Here is a 20,032-nt window from a genome sequence, read left to right as displayed (position 1 = left end):
TACACGCAGCGCCAGCGAGCGGGATCTGCCCGGGTGATCGCTTGATCGTATGCTGCCGCTGCTATTCCGTGGAGCGACGACAGCAGAACGTTGCTATATGAGTCGTTTGTCCTTCAACATGCCGAAAGACTTATGCTGCGTTTACACGGAGCGATTATCGTTTGAATTTTCACGATAACGATCGCATTTGAGCGATAATCGGCTTGTGTAAACACAGCGAATGATCAAGATGCGAGCGAGAAATCGTTCATTTTGATCTTTCAACATGTTCTCAAATCGTCGTAGGTCGTTCGCTAAAAATTCGCTGATCGCTTCGTGTAAACAGTCTTTCACCGATTTACCCTATGTGTGAGGTGGGCTTAAGCGATCTTAAAACAATCGCAATAACGAATTTTCAAAACGTTATACCGTTCTGTCTAAACGACGATCGTTCTAAAAAACACATCGTTACTTTGAAATCGTTAATCGTTCCATTAGGCGAATTAATCGCAGCAGCAAAATCGTTTATGTCAGCTGATCGTCGCCTTCTATTACACAGGAGGATTATCGTCCGTAATAGGGCCTTTACTGGGATCAGAAGGAGTAAACGGTCGTAGCGGACGCCGGTTACGGTGAACGGTTCAGGTCGTTTGCCATGGTTTATCGTTAGAGAAGACGATAACTCGCTTTGTGTAATATAACCTTCCCTGTAGATGAAGGGGATATGGCAGCGGCAGCCGAGCAGGCTTTGTTCTCATTTGCATCCTATTACCGGGGCAGAAGCGCGGCTGTGTGCCCGGTTACACGGAGAGAACGCCTGGCCGCGGCCCGTGCACCGCACTGTGCGGCTCTGCAGGCAGCGGCGGTTTTCCAGTCAGTGTGTACGGGGTGAAGGCGGCCGTGTAATGTGCCCAGCCATTTGCCGTATAATGAGACGTGCCGCTTCCCTCTCCCCGGGGAATCTCCGTGCTGGTGATCGGAGCGGAGGAGGGGGCGGCGGGGAGGCTGGGGGGAGGGGCGCCTAATCAATCAGCCGCTCTTCAGGCTGCTTCTCGCTAAACGAAGGAAGCGCGGCTTCTGTCAGGCGCGATCATGGAGATCAAACGCTCCGCGCCATGAATGGCCGCCTTGTTAACCCTCCCGTACACTATCTGCGCACATCTCCCTATAAAAGAGCCTTTCTTCCCCCGGCTAATGCACGATTAACCCCGGCTGTGCGGTCACTTCCCGGGCCGTGTCCGCGCTCTGATCGGCCGGCCGGTGCTGGCGGGGAGGCATGTGTGACGCAGATGTGGCGGGGGACGGGAAGGGTTACTGCGCTCCGTGTGATCAGCGCCGTGCGGAGGCTGAATGGCTTCCAGACCTCAATCCCTGTAATATTGCTGCAGGGAATCCAGCTTTAATGTTTTATTAATGTAATCCCCGAGCAGAGCGCCGCTCTCCGGGAACGGGGTCAGTGACGGGAGCTTCACCGGGACCCCTGCTTAACCCCTGCTGTGCCGGACAGGGAGGCAACTACCTGAGGGTGCCAGACCCCTGCCCCTGCTTTACGGCTGATATACGTGTACTGTACAGGGGGCCACTACCACCTGCTTTACGTCTGATGTGTATACTATACAGGGGGCCACTACCTGAGGCGGGGCAGACCCCTGCCCCTGCTTTACGGCTGATATACGTGTACTGTACAGGGGGCCACTACCACCTGCTTTACGGCTGATGTGTATACTATATAGAGGGCAACTAGTACCTAAGGGCGCTAGACCCCTGACCCTGCTTTACGGCTGATACATGTATAATGTACAGGGGGCAACTACGTCAGGGTGCCGGACCTCTGCCCCTGCTTTACCGCTGATATGTGTATACTATATAGGGGGAAACTACCTCAGGGTGCCGGACCCCTGCCCCTGCTTTACTGCTGATTATACGTGTACTGTACAGGGGGCCACTACCACCTGCTTTACGGCTGATATGTGTATACTATATAGAGGGCAACTAGTACCTAAGTGTGCCAGACCCCTGACCCTGCTTTACGGCTGATACATGTATAATGTACAGGGGGCAACTACCTCAGGGTGCCGGACCCCTGCCCCACCGCTGATATGTGTATACTATATAGGGGGCAACTACCTCAGGGTGCCGGACCCCTGCCCCTGCGTTACCGCTGATTATACGTGTACTGTACAGGGGGCCAGTAACACCTGCTTTACGGCTGATATGTGTATACTATATAGAGGGCAACTACCTGAGGCGGGGCAGACCCCTGCTCCTGTTTTACGGCTGATATGTGTATACTGTACAGGGGGCCACTACCTGAGGGTGCCAGCCCCCTGCCCCTGCTGTCTAATATATGGCTGATAATGTATACTGTATTGTACAGGCCCACTGCCTGCTTTATGGCTGATATATGTATACTGTTCAGGGGGCCACCACCCCCTGCTGTCTAATATATGGCTGATAATGTATACTGTCCTGTACAGGGGCCACTACCTGAGGATGAGGGCTACATTCCCCCTGCCAATGTTTTATGGCTGATAAACTGCACAGGAGGCTTGTAAAGCGAGCCTTTAAACCCTTACAGTAGAAACAGCAAGACACTCCTCATAACCAAAGACACCCATAGAAGTGACAGAAGGTTTTATAACAGCTACAGCCATATCCAACCAGCACACTCACAATGTGATGATACATATATTAAAGGAATACTCTGGTGAAATCCTTTTTCTTTTAAATCAACTGGTGTCAGAAAGTTATATAGTTTTGTACTTTACTTCTATATAAAAATCTACAGTCTTCCAGTACTTATCAGCTGCTGCATGTCCTTCATGAAGTGATGTATTCTTTCCAGTCTGGAGAGCAGGAGAGGTTGTCTATAGGGCTTTGCTACTTCTCTGGACAGTTCCTGACATGGACAGGGGTGGCAGCAGAGAGCACGGTGTCAGACTGGAAAGAATACACCACTTCCTGCAGAACATACAGAAGCTGATAAGTACTGGAAGACTGGAGATTTTTAAATAGAAGTAAATTACAAATCTGTATAACTTTCTGAAACCAGTTGATTTGAAAGAAAAAGATTTTCACCGGAGTACCCCTTTAAGCAACAGAAGCAAGTGCTAGGTGTAAGCTCACCTCTCTGCCGATATAAGGTAACAAGCATCCAGAAACCGTCTCCCCTTACACAGCCCAGTGCTCTGTAAAGAAGTGTGCCAGTGTTCACCTCCGCTGAAAACTCCACATTTGTGAATATATTCATGTGCTTGTTGCTTTTGGCGTAGTTTGTCATGTTACGTGGTGACACATCAGAAGGCTAGAAGAGGGCGCAGTTATAAAGTTTTACTTGATTTACTGGGTTTTATTGCTGTCTGTGGTTATTAAACATAGTTAACAAATATCCACATTGCCATAAGGAAGTCAGCGAAGTGCGGAGTGAAGAAGGTGATTTCAGTTCAAGGTCACAGACGGCAGCTGCCAAGAGTCACCTTAAAGAGGAATGCCAGGTAAGCTGGCACAGGGTGGATTCAGTAGTTATACAGGCCGGGAGTTGTAGGGAAGTGGGTAATAGGATAAGGGGAGCAGGGTACAAGGTTACAGGATGAACATAGCGAGAGAAGGGTAATAGGATCAGCGTGCTTCACCAGTCTACTGTGTTTCCTAACACAGCTGAAAGGCAATACCGAGCAGGGCCTAACCTTTAGCCTCTCTGACATCTTGTAAATTGTAGTGCGGCAAACATCTGCAGCATCGTGCCGATGAAATGTCACCAAATTCTGTTTGCACCTCATGTAGATCACTAGCTGTGGTAGAACAAAGAAAAAAACAGCATTAAAGGGGCACTCCGGTGAAAAGCTTTTTCTTTCAAACCAGCTGGTGTCAGCTGGTGTATATAGATTTGTAATTTACTTCTATTTAAAAATCTCCAGTCTTCCAGCACTTATCAGCTGCTATATGTCCTGCAGGAAGTGGTGTATTCTCTCCAGTGTGACACAATGCTCTCTGCTGCCACCTCTGTCCATGTCAGGAACTGTCTAGAGCAGAAGCAAATACACATAGAAAACCTCTCCTGCTCTGGACAGTTCCTGACATGGACAGAGGTGGCAGCAGAGAGCACTGTGTCAGACTGGAAAGAATAATATACTACTTCCTGCAGGACATACGGCAGCTGATAAGTACTGTAAGACTGGAGATTTCTAAATAGAAGTAATTTACATATCTATATAACTTTCAGATACCAGTTGATTTGAAAAAAAAAGATTTTACCAGAGTACCCCTTTAATTCCCTTATGGAGGAATAGCTATAATCAGTGAAAGCTCTTCTGTAGAGAGACTATAGTAAAGTGTTTTCAACAGATACCAATATCCCCTGGTATAAAGAAGCTTCTCTCCAGCATGGTAGTGGGATCAATCTAGACATAAAGGGGGAGATTTATCAGTGATGCGCCCCTGGCGTACTACAGGGAGAAGGTGCAGATCCTGGCCTTCTCCCTGGCATGCACCAGCTTTGATAAATGTCCCGTAAAGTGTTTTAGTGGGGATGCTGCAAAAATGTAGATGCTGAATAGAACAAGTTTTGTTCACCATACGATGAAAAAACAAAACTAGATGGTCTTAAACGGCACCACTCTTGTCCTCAGGTTGTTTGTGGCATTGCAACTGACAGACCCATTGACTTCATTGAAGATCGTTGGCATTTTACCCTACAATATAGTGCTGCATATTATAGCATTTTTGGTGGATGTGAGCGCATTCTTCAAGTGATAAAATCACCTCATTTCATCGGTGGAAAGTGTCAGCTAGGCGGGGCCTCACAGTAGTTGAGCCCCCTCTCCAAAGAGAAAATGGCCCAAGTGCAGTGAAGCCCCGCCCAGCTGACACTGTCCACAGATTAAGCAAATTTTAGAGCAAAAAAGACAGATAAAATGTGTGTGTGCTGCATCCAAGCCTGTGGATGATGCAGAGAACCCCACATAGAGTAAGGGGGTGACAGTATTACTTTAACAATAAGGTGGTGTCAGGCATAGATAGATGTGTCCACGCCATGGTTCCCAGCAGATATTATTACAGAGAAATGAGAGGCCGCCTGACACCTAAGCAGTGGATCGTCTTCCTGGGCACATGGGAGGACTGGTCAGGTATAGCCCAGCATTGTGATGTTTATGCGACCCCCATGGCTGCCCTGAGCGAGAAATCACAGGGATCCTATAAAACAAACTGTAAAATAAAGCCCCTCTAAAAGAGGAGGCAGTCCTGTCATGTTGGAGCCTACATCTGTACAAACACACCGCGTGGCCCCAGTCTAGGGCCTCTTCCATTAAACTCGCACACATATGTATACAGTAAAACCACCAGGCAAAATTGCATTGAAAAGTGGTTTTCTATGAGGTAATATTCTAAAGAAAAAAAAGGCCTTAATGCATAATGTAAGGTAGACTGAAAATCCGTCACACAAAGTCTGGTCTTCTCAAAGAGGTGGTCTTTCGGAGACGTGTGTGTGTATATATATGTATGTATATATATATATATATATATATATATATATATATATATATATGTTCAGCAGTAGCAGCTAGGAGTGAGGAAACTCCCCCTGTTGTGTTGCGGAGCCTTGTTCTCTCACAGGCAGTGTGTGTGTCTAATTCCGTGCATGTGTTTGTGTGTGGGTTTTTCCTTTCAACTTCAAGTTTCCTGTCGGCTGAAATGAGAAGGGAGACGAGGAGCGTGTGGGGGAGGGGGCGATGAATTCAAGGCTTCGCGAGCAGACAAGTGCCGGGAAGCGCCGCGTCTGCTGAAGCGCAGTCTCCCACGTCTCATCTCGCCAATGACGGCCGCTCCCCGCGCTCTCCTCGTCCTCCTCTCTTCTATTCTTACTTCTGTGGCTTCCACGTTTTCGTTGTCAGGGATTTGACTTTGTCTAGAAAAAAAGGGGATTGTGATAAAAATGTGCACAGATTATATAATGGAGCGTAATAAGAAAGCACGGCGTTCACCGTAAATGAAAAAAAAAGAAAATACAGCGGGCGTGATGTTGTGTATTCTCCTCACAACAGGACGAGATACGTGGGATATGTCCGTATCGCTGGCTTCACGAACGAGTGTAAATAAATAACCTCCTCCTCCCCCGCAGCTGCGCCAGCACGCACACCAAATTTAACTCATTGTGTGCTCTGTCTTACTAGAGTCGCATCCACATCACATATAATATCAGAATACTATTAGAAATGGGTGTAAATCCATGCGGCATCGTGCCCGGGGCTTATTCATAGGCTTCTGTAGCCCAGGAGAAGTCTACTTGTTGACGATTGGTCCACTATATGTTTTATTTAAACGATACAAAAGTTTGTTAATGATTGGCCGATAATCGTCCTGTGTAATGCTGCGTTTACACAGAACGATTATCGTTCGAATTTTTGCAATAACGATCGCATTTGATCGATAATCGTTCCGTGTAAACACAGCAAACGATCAAGCGACGAGCGAGAAATTGTTCATTTTGATCTTTCAACATGTTCTCGAATCGTCGTTCACTAAAAATTCGCAGATCGCTTTGTGTAAACAGTCTTTCAAAGATTCACCCTATGTGAAAGATGGGCTTAAAGGGAACCTGTCACCCCCCGTGCCGGGGTGACAGGCTCCCGACCCCCCGTTAGAGCCCCCTATACTCACCTAATCCCGCCGGGTCCCGCTTCTGGATCCGGTCGGGTGACGGAGATCTCAGCCGCTGCAGCCCGGCGCGCGCGCTGAGAGATGATTCCAACGCTAATAGAGAATGACGGAGCGCTGGACTCTCCTGTCATTCTCTATGGGTGTTGGACTCATCTCTCAGCGCGCTCGCTGGGCTGCAGCGGCTGAGATCTCCGTCACCCGACCACCTCCAGAAGCGGGACCCGGCGGGATTAGGTGAGTATAGGGGGCTCTAACGGGGGGTCGGGAGCCTGTCACCCCGGCACGAGGGGTGACAGGTTCCCTTTAAGCGATCTAAAAAACTATCACATGACCATTTTTCTTACGAATTTTCTAACAATTTATTCATCTATATGCTGATTGTTGAAAAAAAAACAAATTGTTACTTCAAAAAAAAAATCTCAAGCCTTCTAGTACTTATCAGCTGCTGTATGTCCTGCAGGAAGTTGTGTTTTCTTTCCAGTCTGACACAGAGCTCTCTGCTGCCACCTCTGTCCATGAGAGGAATTGTCCAGAGCAATAGCAAATCCCCATATAAAACCTCTCCTGCTCTCCAGACTGGAAAGAATACACAACTTCCTGCAGGGCATACAGCAACTGATAAGTACTGGAAGACTAGAGATTTTTTTAATAGAAGTAAAATACAAATATCTGGCACCAGTTGATTTGAAATATTTTTTTTTTTGTGAACTACCCCTTTAACACTGCAAAATCCCATGCACTTTGCTTGTATCAAAGGGGGAGGGGGGTGTATTTTCCGACTGCAGTGGAAAAAGCCCCATAATATGTCAGAATTAAAGTAGGCGAAGAGCTCATATAGACATTGTGTCTTCACGGCTACAGCTTTTTTTTTTCTTTAGGAAAAACAAACAAGCCATTGATGTGCATGCACTGTGCTGGTACGTAGGCCGGGTCTGCACAGACTTGTTGTAGCACAGCAGCCAAAGTCCAAAGTGAAGCACTAAAATGTACAGCAAAATAGCAAGATAAACGCTGGAGTTTAAAAAAAAAAAAAAAAAAAAAAAAAAAGTCTCTTGAGTCACATGAGTGTGACATGTGCACCAAAAAAAAAAAGTCTATTCACAGCTCCAGACTCATAGAGAATCTGCGGCTGCAGACAGACGCCACCGTAAATGGCAGTCAACATGCGTCGTGTACTACCATGACAAGTCAGAAGCTGTTCCACACTGGAGGTACACTTGAAGGGGAAGCTGTCATAAAGCAACCTGCCTTTAATGATGAAACATTCGCTTCTATGACTCAGGAGCTGCAACACCCACAACAGGTAAAAACCTGGAGATTTAGGCCCGGGTTACACACTGATGCACGACTCTTTACGTCAGTCAGGACGGCTGTTTGCTTTACTGCTTCTGATCACGAGTGCAGCAAAGCACATCACTGACTGTAGCCTATAGGAACAGTAAAGGTCCAGAGTTTTAAATCTTCACATATCAGCCTTTACCCTTACTGGGCGAAAGAGCTCCTGAGTCACCTCACTCCTCCAGTTTATCACTTCTCAGATGATACTGGAAAATATTTGCTAACGTACAGTAGAATCTGTGAGCTGTGACCTGAAAAATCACCCTCTTCATGTTAGAAAGGGCACTCATCACGTAGAAGTAAGACTTCTAGCTAACGCTGGCCATAGAAGTGAGACAATTGTAAGCTGAAACGTGTGATTCAAGCTGTTTACCCCAATTGTTGGGTCATTAACTTGTCACATTCTTGTGGACAACAGACCTAATAGAACTGGTCAGAAGCGTGATGTGCGGGTCAGTAGCTGGGTGTAATCTCATAGGCCCTAATAAGTGGGTGTGAGATTGTCTAGTGTGGACAACCCTTTAGGCTGAATTCACACACACTGTGGTTTTGGAGTGTTTTTGTTGGCAGTTTTAACTTTTTATTTAGTTTATAATGGTTTCAACATACTGGGAATAACAATAATTATATAACAATGTACAGTATAGCGGGGGGGGGGGGGGCTCAAGAAGGCTAATAAAAAAGAATTGGGGGGGGGTACAAGGAAGTGAGGAGGGGGGAGCAAGGTAAAAGGAGGAGGGGGAAGAAGTTAGTGGCTACACACTGTTCCCAATAGAGCCAGGTCAGGAAGAAGTGGTCTCAAGGTCCTCAATATGGCGGATATTAGAGATGAGTATAGTAAAAATGAAGCAAAGCGCTTTATTAGCTCGGCAATCGGCTTATTAGCCTGCTGTTTTTGAACTCAGGACTGGATGCAGCTTTTCCCAACACCCGGAGCGGGATGAACTGCAAAGACAGCAGGCTAATAAGCCGATTGCCGAGCTAACAAAGTGATTTGCTTCGTTTTTCCTATAAGTTCGCTCCTCTTTAATGAGAACAAGAGATGAGCGACCCTGGAGCATGCTCGGGTCAATCCAAACCCGAACTTTCGGCATTTGATTAGCGGTGGCTGCTGAACTTGGATAAAGCCCTAAGGCTATGTGGAAAACATGGATATAGTCATTGGCTGTATCCATGTTTTCCAGACAACCTTAGAGCTTTATCCAAGTTCAGCAGCCCCCGCTAATCAAATGCTGAATGTTCGGGTTCGGATCGACTCGAACCCGGTTCGCTCATCTCTAATGAGAACATACACTTAATGGAGGTTTTCCCACAAATTAAATTCATCACCTTTCTGCAAGTTCACATGCAATGTCATGCCATTGACCGCTATAGGGTCAACACTTCTAAGACCATATTAAACTGTATTGTCTGGAAGGTGCAATAAGACATCTTACCGGAAGAACACACAAACTTTGGATTCCATCTGCATTCAGTAGAGATGGAGATGAGCAACTCGAGCATGCTTGGGTCTGTCTGAACCAGAACGTGCAACATTTGATAAGTGGTGACTGAAGAAGTTGGATGCAGACCTAGGGAGCCTGGAAAACATAGATACAGCCATAGGCTGTATACATATTTTCCAGGACTCCCTATGGCTACACCCAACCTGATAACCAAATGGTTTGGACAGACCCAAACATGCATGAGGTTCGCTCATCTCTAGTAGCCACATAAATTATTAATGCCCCCCCCCCCCCAATCTAAACAATGCATTCACATGGCTGCATGAATGATCCTTAGGCACCAGTCAATGATATTTACAAAGGTACTAGCCCCCACTGCACAAGCTATTGCGTAAATTGGATTGTAATGTAGATGAGAACATCAGAAAACGATACCCAGCCTGGATACGTGGTTCGGACACATTCTGGGGATCCCCCCTATAATCTGTAGGCAGCAGCATTGGCCTTATATATGCGTTCTGTCCCATTGTGTGCGCGCATTGGTCACGCTGCTGTAATTCAAGTCCTTGCACACATAAAATTATTAGGTATTTCCATTTCTTTTAGTTGAATGTAAATTTGTGGTTTGCCCGCACCCCTGATTTATATTCCCCCAATTCATCCTCCGTCTGGTGATTCATGCATTGCAGGCTTCCACACACCATGTACGGTATATTACATCTCTGCATCCCTCTTACTCTGTGTAATTATATGTCAATGAGACTGATGTATCGGCACTGCTGTTTTCTGTCACTGTTGCAACAGACTGACATACCCAGTTGCTGCATGTACAGCGCATACCTCTATATATCATTAAAATCACATCATTACTGCTGTGTCTCTTCCCTTTGTCTCCTCCTGAAAGAGTGGAAGTCTCGAGCAGCGGCTGGCTAATACAGCCTAGGAGAGAAAGCGTTAAACCTAGTTAATGCAACTCTTTAGAGACTTTGCTCCAGGCCTGAATTGCTTGCATAATTACCTGAAATGCACATTACTGCCAGACCTGCCCCCCACTGCATATAATTCTTCTCCTAGCTGTCTCCAGCAGCTGAAATCCCTCCACCTCCTTTCTCCAACACTCTCTTTAAAATGGCGCAGACGCCTAAGAACTGGGAACATTTACAGACATTAATCCGTCGATAATAAAGGGGGTGTGAGGATTCCTCTCCGAGCTACAATGGGAAGATAGAAAAAGTTCACGAAGAGTCTATGAGCTGTGTGATGAATACGCCGGCCTATAGATTCTCCTAGCCGGGCCTCGGATCATATCTTACCTTTTTACTGCAGAAGATCAAAGTTTGCAGGTTATTGACACTGTGGAGAAAGACTTGGCCTCGGCAGGGTCTAGAAATTGGTGTATTCTGTAATTCGAGAGATTTATTCGGGCACAAAAGTCACATAAGAATACATTCACAATGACTGTTAGGCCCTATTACACGGGACGATTATCGCGCGGAAAATGGTTCTATCGTTCGAATTTAAGCGATAATCGTCCTGTGTAATTGCAGGCAATGATCGAAAAAATTTTGTGTGCCGTTAATCGTAGATGTGACCCTAAAATCATTGTTAATCGTTCGTTCACTAATCGTTCATTGTAATTGCACATTGTTCCTTCTTTTGCTGGGATCAGATGGAGTAAACGATGGTAGTAACGATCGTCACTAACAACTATGGTTTTGTGTAATATGGGGAATTTCAGGTTAACAATACAATCTCATTTGTGATTGTTAATCATTAAGTGCTTAGTGTAATGCTGCGTTTACACGAAACGATTATCGTTCGAATTTTCGCAATACCGACGCTATTATCGGCTCGTGTACACACAGCTTGCGATCAATCGACGAGCGAGAAATCGTTCATTGTGATCTTTCAACATGTTCTCAAATCGTCTTTGGTCGTTCGCTAAAATTAGTAGATGGCTTTGTCTAAACGGTCTTTCACCGATTCACCCTATGTGTGAGATGGGCTTAAAGAGGACCTGTCACCTGACAGGCTCCCGACCCCCCGCTAGAGCCCCCTATACTTACCTGATCGCGCCGGGTCTGGTTTTTGATCTGGTCCGGTGATGGAGATTTCTGCGCCCGAAGCCCGGCGCGCGCTCCTGAGATAAGTCCGATGCCCATAGAGAATGAATGGTGAGTCCGACGCTCCATTCATTCTCTATGAGTGTCGGACTCATCTTAGGAGCGCGCGCGCTGGGCTTCAGGCACTAAAATCTCCTTCACCGGACTGGATCAAGAAGCAGGACCCCGCGCGATCAGGTAAGTATAGGGGGCTCTAGCACGGGAGGTGACAGGTTCCCTTTAAGCGATCTTAAAACGATTGCAATAACGATTCTTTCAAACGTTATATCGTTTAGTCTGAATGCTGATCGTTATAAAAAACACATCATTACTTCAAAATCATTAATCGTTCGATTAGGTGCAGTATCGCTCCGTGTAAACACACCATAATAGGACCCTTACAGCCGATAATCGCTTTGTGTAATAGTAATGTTAAAAGGCAACGATCATGCACGATGTTGAAAGACCAATAATGCAGATAGCAACGATCTACTGCCGGTGCGCCGTGTAATTCCATCGCTCCCAATATCTTCTCTGGACTGCCAAGACAATCTAACGATTGCCTGGGCAAACACCCCACCCCCACAGCTCCAACCCCATCCCCACCCCCCTTACCTGCTCGCTGTCACACGTATAATAGTTCCGGCAGAGAGCAGGGAACGGAGAGCAAGCGAGCGCTGATCTGACAGGTTGGCGCTCGCTCCCTCCTCTGAATTGGCTCGTGTAATAGGCTTTACTTTTGAAACCCATTTTGTGCCTTTTGCTTGAATCATTATTTATTCCCCATTCAGGGGGCAGTGTGAATTGGCCTCAGGCTCAGAGTTGTATGAGTGGATGTGCCACTGTGCCTGGATAAACACTGAAGGGGTAAGGACAATGCACAGAGTACTGTGACCCTTTTGTTCTGCTAACCACTGGGTGTTCCAGGGGTTGGACCCCCACTGGTCACATATTGTGGGTCCTTTTATCTCACATTGGATATAAATATGCATGAGTCAAAGCCAACTGGACAAAGCTATTTCCTTAACTGTAACCTTAGAACGTACAATCTACAGTGGCATTGGTACACGAGCCATGTGAAGTCATTACCATAGCAGCACAATGGGGAAGAGTGACATGCCAATAGGCCAGGTTTGCAGCGTTCTGGCGTTAGAAAGAATAGGGTTTGTACAGAACAGCAAAACTATTAAGGCCTGACAGCACAAATGACATATGACTGACAGGGTATCTTTGTGCCAAGAATGGCATAGCCTAGGTAGTTGTCCAGACTTGGCCCAAATACAGAAATTAAAACTGGACGTATGACAAAATGTAGTTATGGGACCTGATACGCTGGGCGATTATCTTGTATAACAGGGATGGGGAACCTTGGGCCCTCCAGCTGTTGAAAAACTACAACTCCCATCATGCCTGGACAGCCGTTGGCTGTCCAGGCACGATGGGAATTGTAGTTTTGCAACAGCTGGAGGGCCCAAGGTTCCCCATCGCTGCTGTACGATATCATAGAGTAAAAGTTCACATTCATTGTCAAGTGTATACTCTTGCGTGACCAGCGTGAAAATGCTCCTTTGTCACCTATCACACCTCGTACAATGCCCTATAGATATCAGTTTGTCGACAATATAGCTCCTCTGCATTCCGGCAAGAAGGAAAGACCAAGCCATCTCAATGATATTACGGCAAAACAGGATTACTGCAACGTATTTATTGACTGGCTATATCATCGATACCAATTTATCTTGGCGTGGGGAAGAACCTTTAAGTCCTTGAGCGTAATCTAGGTGTGATCCTCCACCCCCACCTTCGCCACCACCGACCTGACAAGTTATTGTTGTCGCTGAGACCGGCTAGCCTGGGTTTAACCCTTTGTGTATTTCCTGTGAAGAGAATGGAAATAGCTGGCGAGCTTCCTGCTCGTTGTGCTGGGGATTAGAGTCAGAGATAAGTAAAGTAGCAGACGGCTTGTGTTAACACCTGCAGCGCCCGATAAGATCCCTACAAGAGTGCGGCGCCCCAAGCATTTGCAGCCCTCCCTGATGGAATGACATGTGCTGTTGGGTCATACTAGACACTGGCATCACATCCCAGGGATGGCCAGACCTCCCAGTCAGAGGCACATGGAAGGGAGCAGTGCTCTTATATAGAGCATGGGTTATTCCTCAGCTGCCATCGCTTCGCATCAGCACGTAATGTTCTCTGGAACGAGCACCCAGTGCGCCCTACAACACCCCCCTCCCCCACTCACATCATCATGCAGGTTTTTTTTTTTTTTTGCATGCTGGAAATACATGATGACTGTCTGTATAATGCATGCAGCATCGCGGAGAGAGAATAACACCATTAATACCATGATAGGAATTACTGTATTGCTTCATGTGTCATGACTCCAGGGTCCCCCTCCCCCCGTTCATAATAAGCTTCTATATTACCGAGCGCAGTCTGTTTTTTAACCAGTTGTGCATACAGCTATAGTATGTTGCCTCTTTTGTATATTTTTTTTTTTATACGGTATTAGTATTACAGATGGAATGTATTGGGGCAGGTTTAGGTTACACAGTGCTGTAAGAGGTGACATGTTTATTCAGAAGATTTTAGGCAGTTGTCCGTTTGTGTTCTGTTTATTGTACCGGAATTGAGGAAGTTTTTTTGTTGTTGTTTTTTTGTCGGATTTAGCCATTAGAAGAAAAAAGTATAAAAACATTCCCATGCAGTTTCCAGTACTAGAACTGTAGGCAATAGTGTATTTTCAAAAAACTTTAGCGTGCCATAAAAAAGGTGTAACAGCTGTCTGTGAATGCGCAGTCATTCAGTTTATGTTAAGCCAGTCAGTCTACCAGAGGACCAGGTATAGGTATGCACTAAAGATGAGCACAACTCAAACATGCTCGAGTCTGATCGTTTGACATTTGGATCATTTGAAGAAGTTGGGTGCAGCCCTAGGGAGTTTGGAAAACATAAACATAGCCTATGGCTGTATCGAGCATGCTTGAGTTGGATCGTGTGGCATTGGAATACTGGTGGCTGAAGAAGTTGAATACAGCCCTAGGGAGTCCGGGAAAACATGGATACTGCCATAGGATGTGTTGAGCACGCTCATCTCTAAGATATACCACATGGACTCTGGCCCTTTCACGATTGGAGCTTCCCTGTATCCAGAAGGTAGATATGTGACCCCCAACACGTTTTCAGTGTGAATCCACACAGGGATGGGAAAAGCAATTGATCTGAGTGGCTTGGCGCAAGGTCTGGTCATTGGTACTAGACTAGCCGAAAACTGCCGAACCTACAGGATTAAGGAAAAACATCAAGGGAAAGTGGATCCTTTGGGCATAACCAACTCATTGACACAAGGACTCGGGAGGGTTTCAAGAATTGGTTTAAACAGGTGGTGCACAGACAAGGAAAGTGCAGCCAAATACATTGCTGGCGTTCCAATAACAGGTCCAAAACTCAACACATCAGGCTATAACAACAGATAACTAGTCCGAGTGCCATTAACATATTCTACCGATAATTTCTTTGTGTAAGAGAAGACAATGATCTACCGACATGCACGATGTCCGCTGAACGTTGTCTTTCAACAGGCTGAAACAGCAACGATCAGCCTGGCAACGATCCACTGCCGTTGCACCATGCAACAGGAGCGGCGGCAGCAGACCACCGTTCTCTTCGAGTAAACGATTTAACGATCGCCTGAGCAGCCCCTCTTGCTCTTACCCGCTTGCTGTTGGCGTGTGTAATAGTGGGGAACAAGGAGCAAGTGAGTGCTGACCTGACAGGTTGGAGCGCGCTTGCTCCTCTAAATCGCCCCGTGTAATAGGGGCTTAAATCAACGATCAACAACACATGAACAATTTTTTGATCGTTGCCTGCATTTACACAGGACGATTATCATTTAAAGTCTAACAATTTAACGATTTTGCGCACAATAATCGTCCCATGTAATAGGGCCTTTAGAGCGTCATCCATTAACTCTTATACATAATTGGTAGTACAAAGCAATGTAGAGCGTTGCTTCTTTGTGTTTATTTTTCTCTATTCGCTTCCATCGATGAATTGCACTCCTTTCCCCATTTGCACTTTTTCTCTGCTTACCCTTTGTCCCGGCAGAGACACAGGGAAAGCTGCTGCCAATGTTCTGCATGCTCCTATATCAGATGCTTCAGTGCCCCCATAACAGTAGTAGCAGCCAGTTATGTATTACAATCGATATACAGCTATGCCTGCCACGCATACATAATAGCCTCGCTCCACACCTCTACCCTGCGCTACAGAATACATTAGCCGTCAGGCTGCGTGTGAGACCTACACCAGCAGACAGCACTGATTGAGACTCCAGAGAGCCTATATAGGTTGACGCCGAGCCTTTCACTAGAGAAGGAAGGAGACAGGAACACTGTAACACAAACCTATGAGGAGGCAGCTTACCCAGTTCTATGCGCTGTGCCAGCAGCAGAACAGCCTGGTTATCCTACTAATCCCCACTCTGAGGTCTCCCAGTAGATTGTGATTTACTCTTCGGCCAACGCTGGTTTGCAAGTACAAGTGCTCCACCAGATATCCTTATTGTTCAGACATATTTGCATGGAAACTTGCAGGCTGACTTGGCCATTCATTTACAAAATCACCAGTGGAAAATTCATCAGACCACAGCTCATCCGAAAATCTGTATAGGTCTTTTCAACAAAATGGGGCAGGGATTTTAAAAACCATACACATTGGATGGTCACCAATTAGAAGAATGTGTGAATATTGCTTTAGGCCTTGTTCACACGTAATAGTAGTTTCATGGCACAAAGTTCAATCCATGTGTTTTTTTTTGTTGTGAAAAGATTAGTGGGAGGATCAGGAGAAATAAAGAGAGCCACCTGAGAGCGGATAAGGACCTGACATGGCACCCCTCTCCCACTATGCCTGCCTGTAATAAACTACCTCTCCCAGCCCTACTACTACTGCTCCCAGCCCTACTGCTACTACTTCCCTAGCCCTACTGCTACTACTACTCCCAGCCCTACTGCTACTACTTCTCCCAGCCCTACTGCTACTACTACTCCCAGCCCTACTGCTACTACTACCCCAGCCCTACTGCTACTACTACTCCCAGCCCTACTGCTACTACTACTCCCAGCCCTACTGCTACTACTACCCCAGCCCTACTGGGACTACTACTCCCAGCCCTACTGCTACTATTAACCCAGCCCTACTGCTACTACTACTCCCAGCCCTACTGCTACTACTACCCCAGCCCTACTGCTACTACTACCCCAGCCCTACTGCTACTACTACTACTCCCAGCCCTACTGCTACTACTACTCCCAGCCCTACTGCTACTACTACCCCTGCCCTACTGGGACTACTACTCCAGCCCTACTGGTACTACTACTCCCAGCCCTACTGCTACTACTACCCCAGCCCTACTGGGACTACTACTCCCAGCCCTACTGCTACTATTAACCCAGCCCTACTGCTACTACTACTCCCAGCCCTACTGCTACTACTACCTCAGCCCTACTGCTACTACTACTCCCAGCCCTACTGGTACTACTACTCCCAGCCCTACTGGTACTACTACTCCCAGCCCTACTGCTGCTACTACTACTCCAGCCCTACTGCTACTATTACTCCCAGCCCTACTGCTACTACTTCTCCCAGACCTACTGCTACTACTACTCCCAGCCCTACTGCTACTACTACTCCCAGCCCTACTGCTACTACTACTCCCAGACCTACTACTACTACCCCAGCCCTACTGCTACTACTACCCCAGCCCTACTGCTACTACTACTTCCAGCCCTACTGCTACTACTACCCCAGCCCTACTGGTACTACTACTCCCAGCCCTACTGCTACTACTACCCCAGCCCTACTGCTACTACTACTCCCAGCCCTACTGCTACTACTACTTCCAGCCCTACTGCTACTACTACCCCAGCCCTACTGCTACTACTACCCCAGCCCTACTGGTACTACTACTCCCAGCCTTATTGCTACTAAGGCTAGGTTCACACTTCGTTTTCAGCATCCGTTTAACGCATCCGTTTTTTGCAAAAAACGCATGAAAAACGGATTGCAAAAAACGGATTCATTTGTGTGCATCCGTTTTTCCATTGACTTCCATTATAAAAAAAAACGGATCCGTTTTTTTTGGCGGACCAAAACGGACCAAAAAACGTTGCTGACCCTATTTTTCTGGACGTTAAAAAAAACGGATCCGTTAAACGGATGCTGAAAACGCAGTGTGAGCCTAGCCTAAGGTGGGGTAGCCAGTGTGTGTGTGTGTGTGTGTGTGAAGAGGGCCAACTCGAGGTCTTTGCACTGGGCCCACCAGTGTATTAAAACAGCCCTGCCCCCTTGTATACCTGACCCAGCTTGAGATTTATCTTCCAGGTGTCATTTAAGCAGGGAGGGGGAAGTAGCAGTTCAGGAGCTCAGAAATGCCTCTTTGACTCTTTGTATCAAAGAATAAAAGGTATCATGTGTCTACTTGACCTAACAGCTATCGCACAGTGTCAGCAGTACGGAATGTGAATTACAGCTGACAGATTCCCTTTAATAGACCTGTCAAGCTGCACATACACATAAGTTCAATTGGCCAACAGCTATCTCACCCGATCCTCTGTTCTATTGTCACACCTGAGAAAGAAGTCAGACCAGCCTCGAAACGCGTTGTGTCTGAATAAACTTTACTTATACCTGACGGTTTCTGATGTTGGATCTGCGCCCGGCACCCATGCTTTGGAGTGGAGGAGTTGAGTCAATAGTTAGGATCCTCTATTCTGGCATCTATGACGAAGGTTTGTCTCTCAGAAAACAAAAGTATTGGGCAAATGATATCCAACTTGCTTTATGGTCTCTTCTACAAAATCTGCTGCTGGGGAAGAGTCAGGAAGCCCTCATATGCATTAGCTAATGCAGAAATGTTATATCACCCCCTATGGAAAGGATATAGATTTTGTAAAATTTAAGAGAATAAGTATATGGCCCACCTATAGAATTGTTTTTGCTTTGGTTGGGGTGGGTGCCATATTGAAACTCCTCAATTTAAAGATCGGAGCTTCCTCCCCAAACTAAATCCACAATACAGGAAGGGCAACGTGAAACCATTCCCTCTCTGGTGCATTACCTCTGCCAACCGGCAAACATATCAAATAGCAAGACCTTACCCAATAAATCTTGCTCTGGCCAATGTCCCCACCCCCCGACTGCCAGCCGAGATTAGCAACTATCCGAGGGTCATATAGTGTAACACAATCCGCGCACCCTGGAGGTGGCTGGTAGTCACCATCTATTTTAGAATCTGAACTCTCCACTGTATGGAAGGCTTGATTCCGTGCCAGGGCACCCCTCCCATTCCTGCCCTACAGCAGTGGTGTGGCTTTCCTCTAGGTTAGAGGCTCAAGGTTCCTTATCAGATACTCACATACCAGGGCCAATTATAAAAGGAAGCAATAGGTTTTTGGAATGTGAAAAGATACCGGAATAGAATTTTCACAAATACTGTCATCTACTGTATCTTTCCATTCCAGAAACTAGATGGAAATGTAAAATCTCCAACTACCCATGAAAAATTTGCCTCCCTGCTATCGGGTGTTTTTTATATTTTGCCATGCAGGCTGTTACTTGTATTAGTTTCCGATTGTTCATGCCGCCTTGTCCTCCAGAGTTTAAGAACTTATTGCTTATTATAAATTGAGTGCAGATAGTGAATCTCTACAGCCCTTATTGTGGGATCTCAGCCTTTTCCCGCACACGTCTCGGAACTCATCCAGGCTTTTAACAACGCGCATTCCCCCGGCTGGGAACAGCTTTGCAACAACAAGCTACGAAAACGCCTCTTTCAGGACAGATGGCAGACTATTTCCGTTCAATCATAGCCTGTTACGCTGCATCTACTCAGCTAGAATGCTGAATATTCTCCGTGATTGTTCATCTGTCCTACAACCCTTTTTTCTGCCAGAGAGGCCTGCAGTGTATCGTAGGGTAATGTTCTCAAACTCCCTCTGACAATGCTGGCTTAACCCTAGAGCTGCTGTCTGGCTCTTTCCTCCACATTATGGATATAGAGAATAGAAGAAATAGAAATCAACACTATGGAGGTACCATGCATGGGTGTCTTCCCAGATATCTGTTTATACAGATAAAGCTCATAAAAAGTTACAAAGCTTTATAACATACCTTGTATCCACCATCTCCACCATTGTTAAGATCGTTGCTTGCTGTTAGTGAATAGAAGTATTGTTTCTATGCGGAAGCTGAAAGTCTGTCCGGTGAGTCACACTGGGCATATGGCGGAGTTGTGTGCACATAGATGTGCATGGAGGCCACAAAGCCTCTGTCTTGCACCGTATTTTTTCTGCCTGTATTTCTTCCAAAAAGAGGTGCATGTACTTGACACCAGATCTTCATACTTGTTCATGTAATTTATTTCCGGACATTGTCCATAGACTTTAGTGCATTTTTTCATTTAGAACAACGGACAGTGTTTTGAGTGCCAAATATTGGCCATTGTTT

At 46.3% G+C, this 20,032-nt stretch overlaps 2 protein-coding genes across 20 annotated transcripts in view; one reads left to right on the top strand and one right to left on the bottom strand.

Moving 5' to 3' along the window:
* LOC138768031 (uncharacterized) overlaps window positions 1–3,269 on the bottom strand; it is a 109,534-nt gene extending 106,265 nt beyond the window's left edge. For 12 of the 18 annotated variants that reach the window (XR_011358918.1, XR_011358919.1, XR_011358921.1 and 9 more), the window contains exon 1: window positions 3,106–3,269. Coding sequence is in view for 6 of the 18 variants with exons in the window: in XM_069946029.1 (XP_069802130.1) it covers window positions 3,106–3,259 (154 nt within the window). In the remaining 12 variants the exon portion in view is untranslated. The other 6 variants (XR_011358925.1, XM_069946033.1, XM_069946026.1 and 3 more) reach the window with 3 other exon arrangements.
* The window catches only part of BCOR (BCL6 corepressor), a 160,223-nt gene that overhangs the window by 72,734 nt on the left and 67,457 nt on the right, over window positions 1–20,032 (top strand). The window lies entirely within an intron of this gene.

Source organism: Dendropsophus ebraccatus, chromosome 11 (genome assembly GCF_027789765.1).
Source record: "Dendropsophus ebraccatus isolate aDenEbr1 chromosome 11, aDenEbr1.pat, whole genome shotgun sequence".
NCBI lineage: Eukaryota > Metazoa > Chordata > Amphibia > Anura > Hylidae > Dendropsophus > Dendropsophus ebraccatus.
The sequence above is the reverse complement of the archived record's forward strand: the minus strand, read 5'-3'. Positions and strand labels throughout refer to the sequence as shown.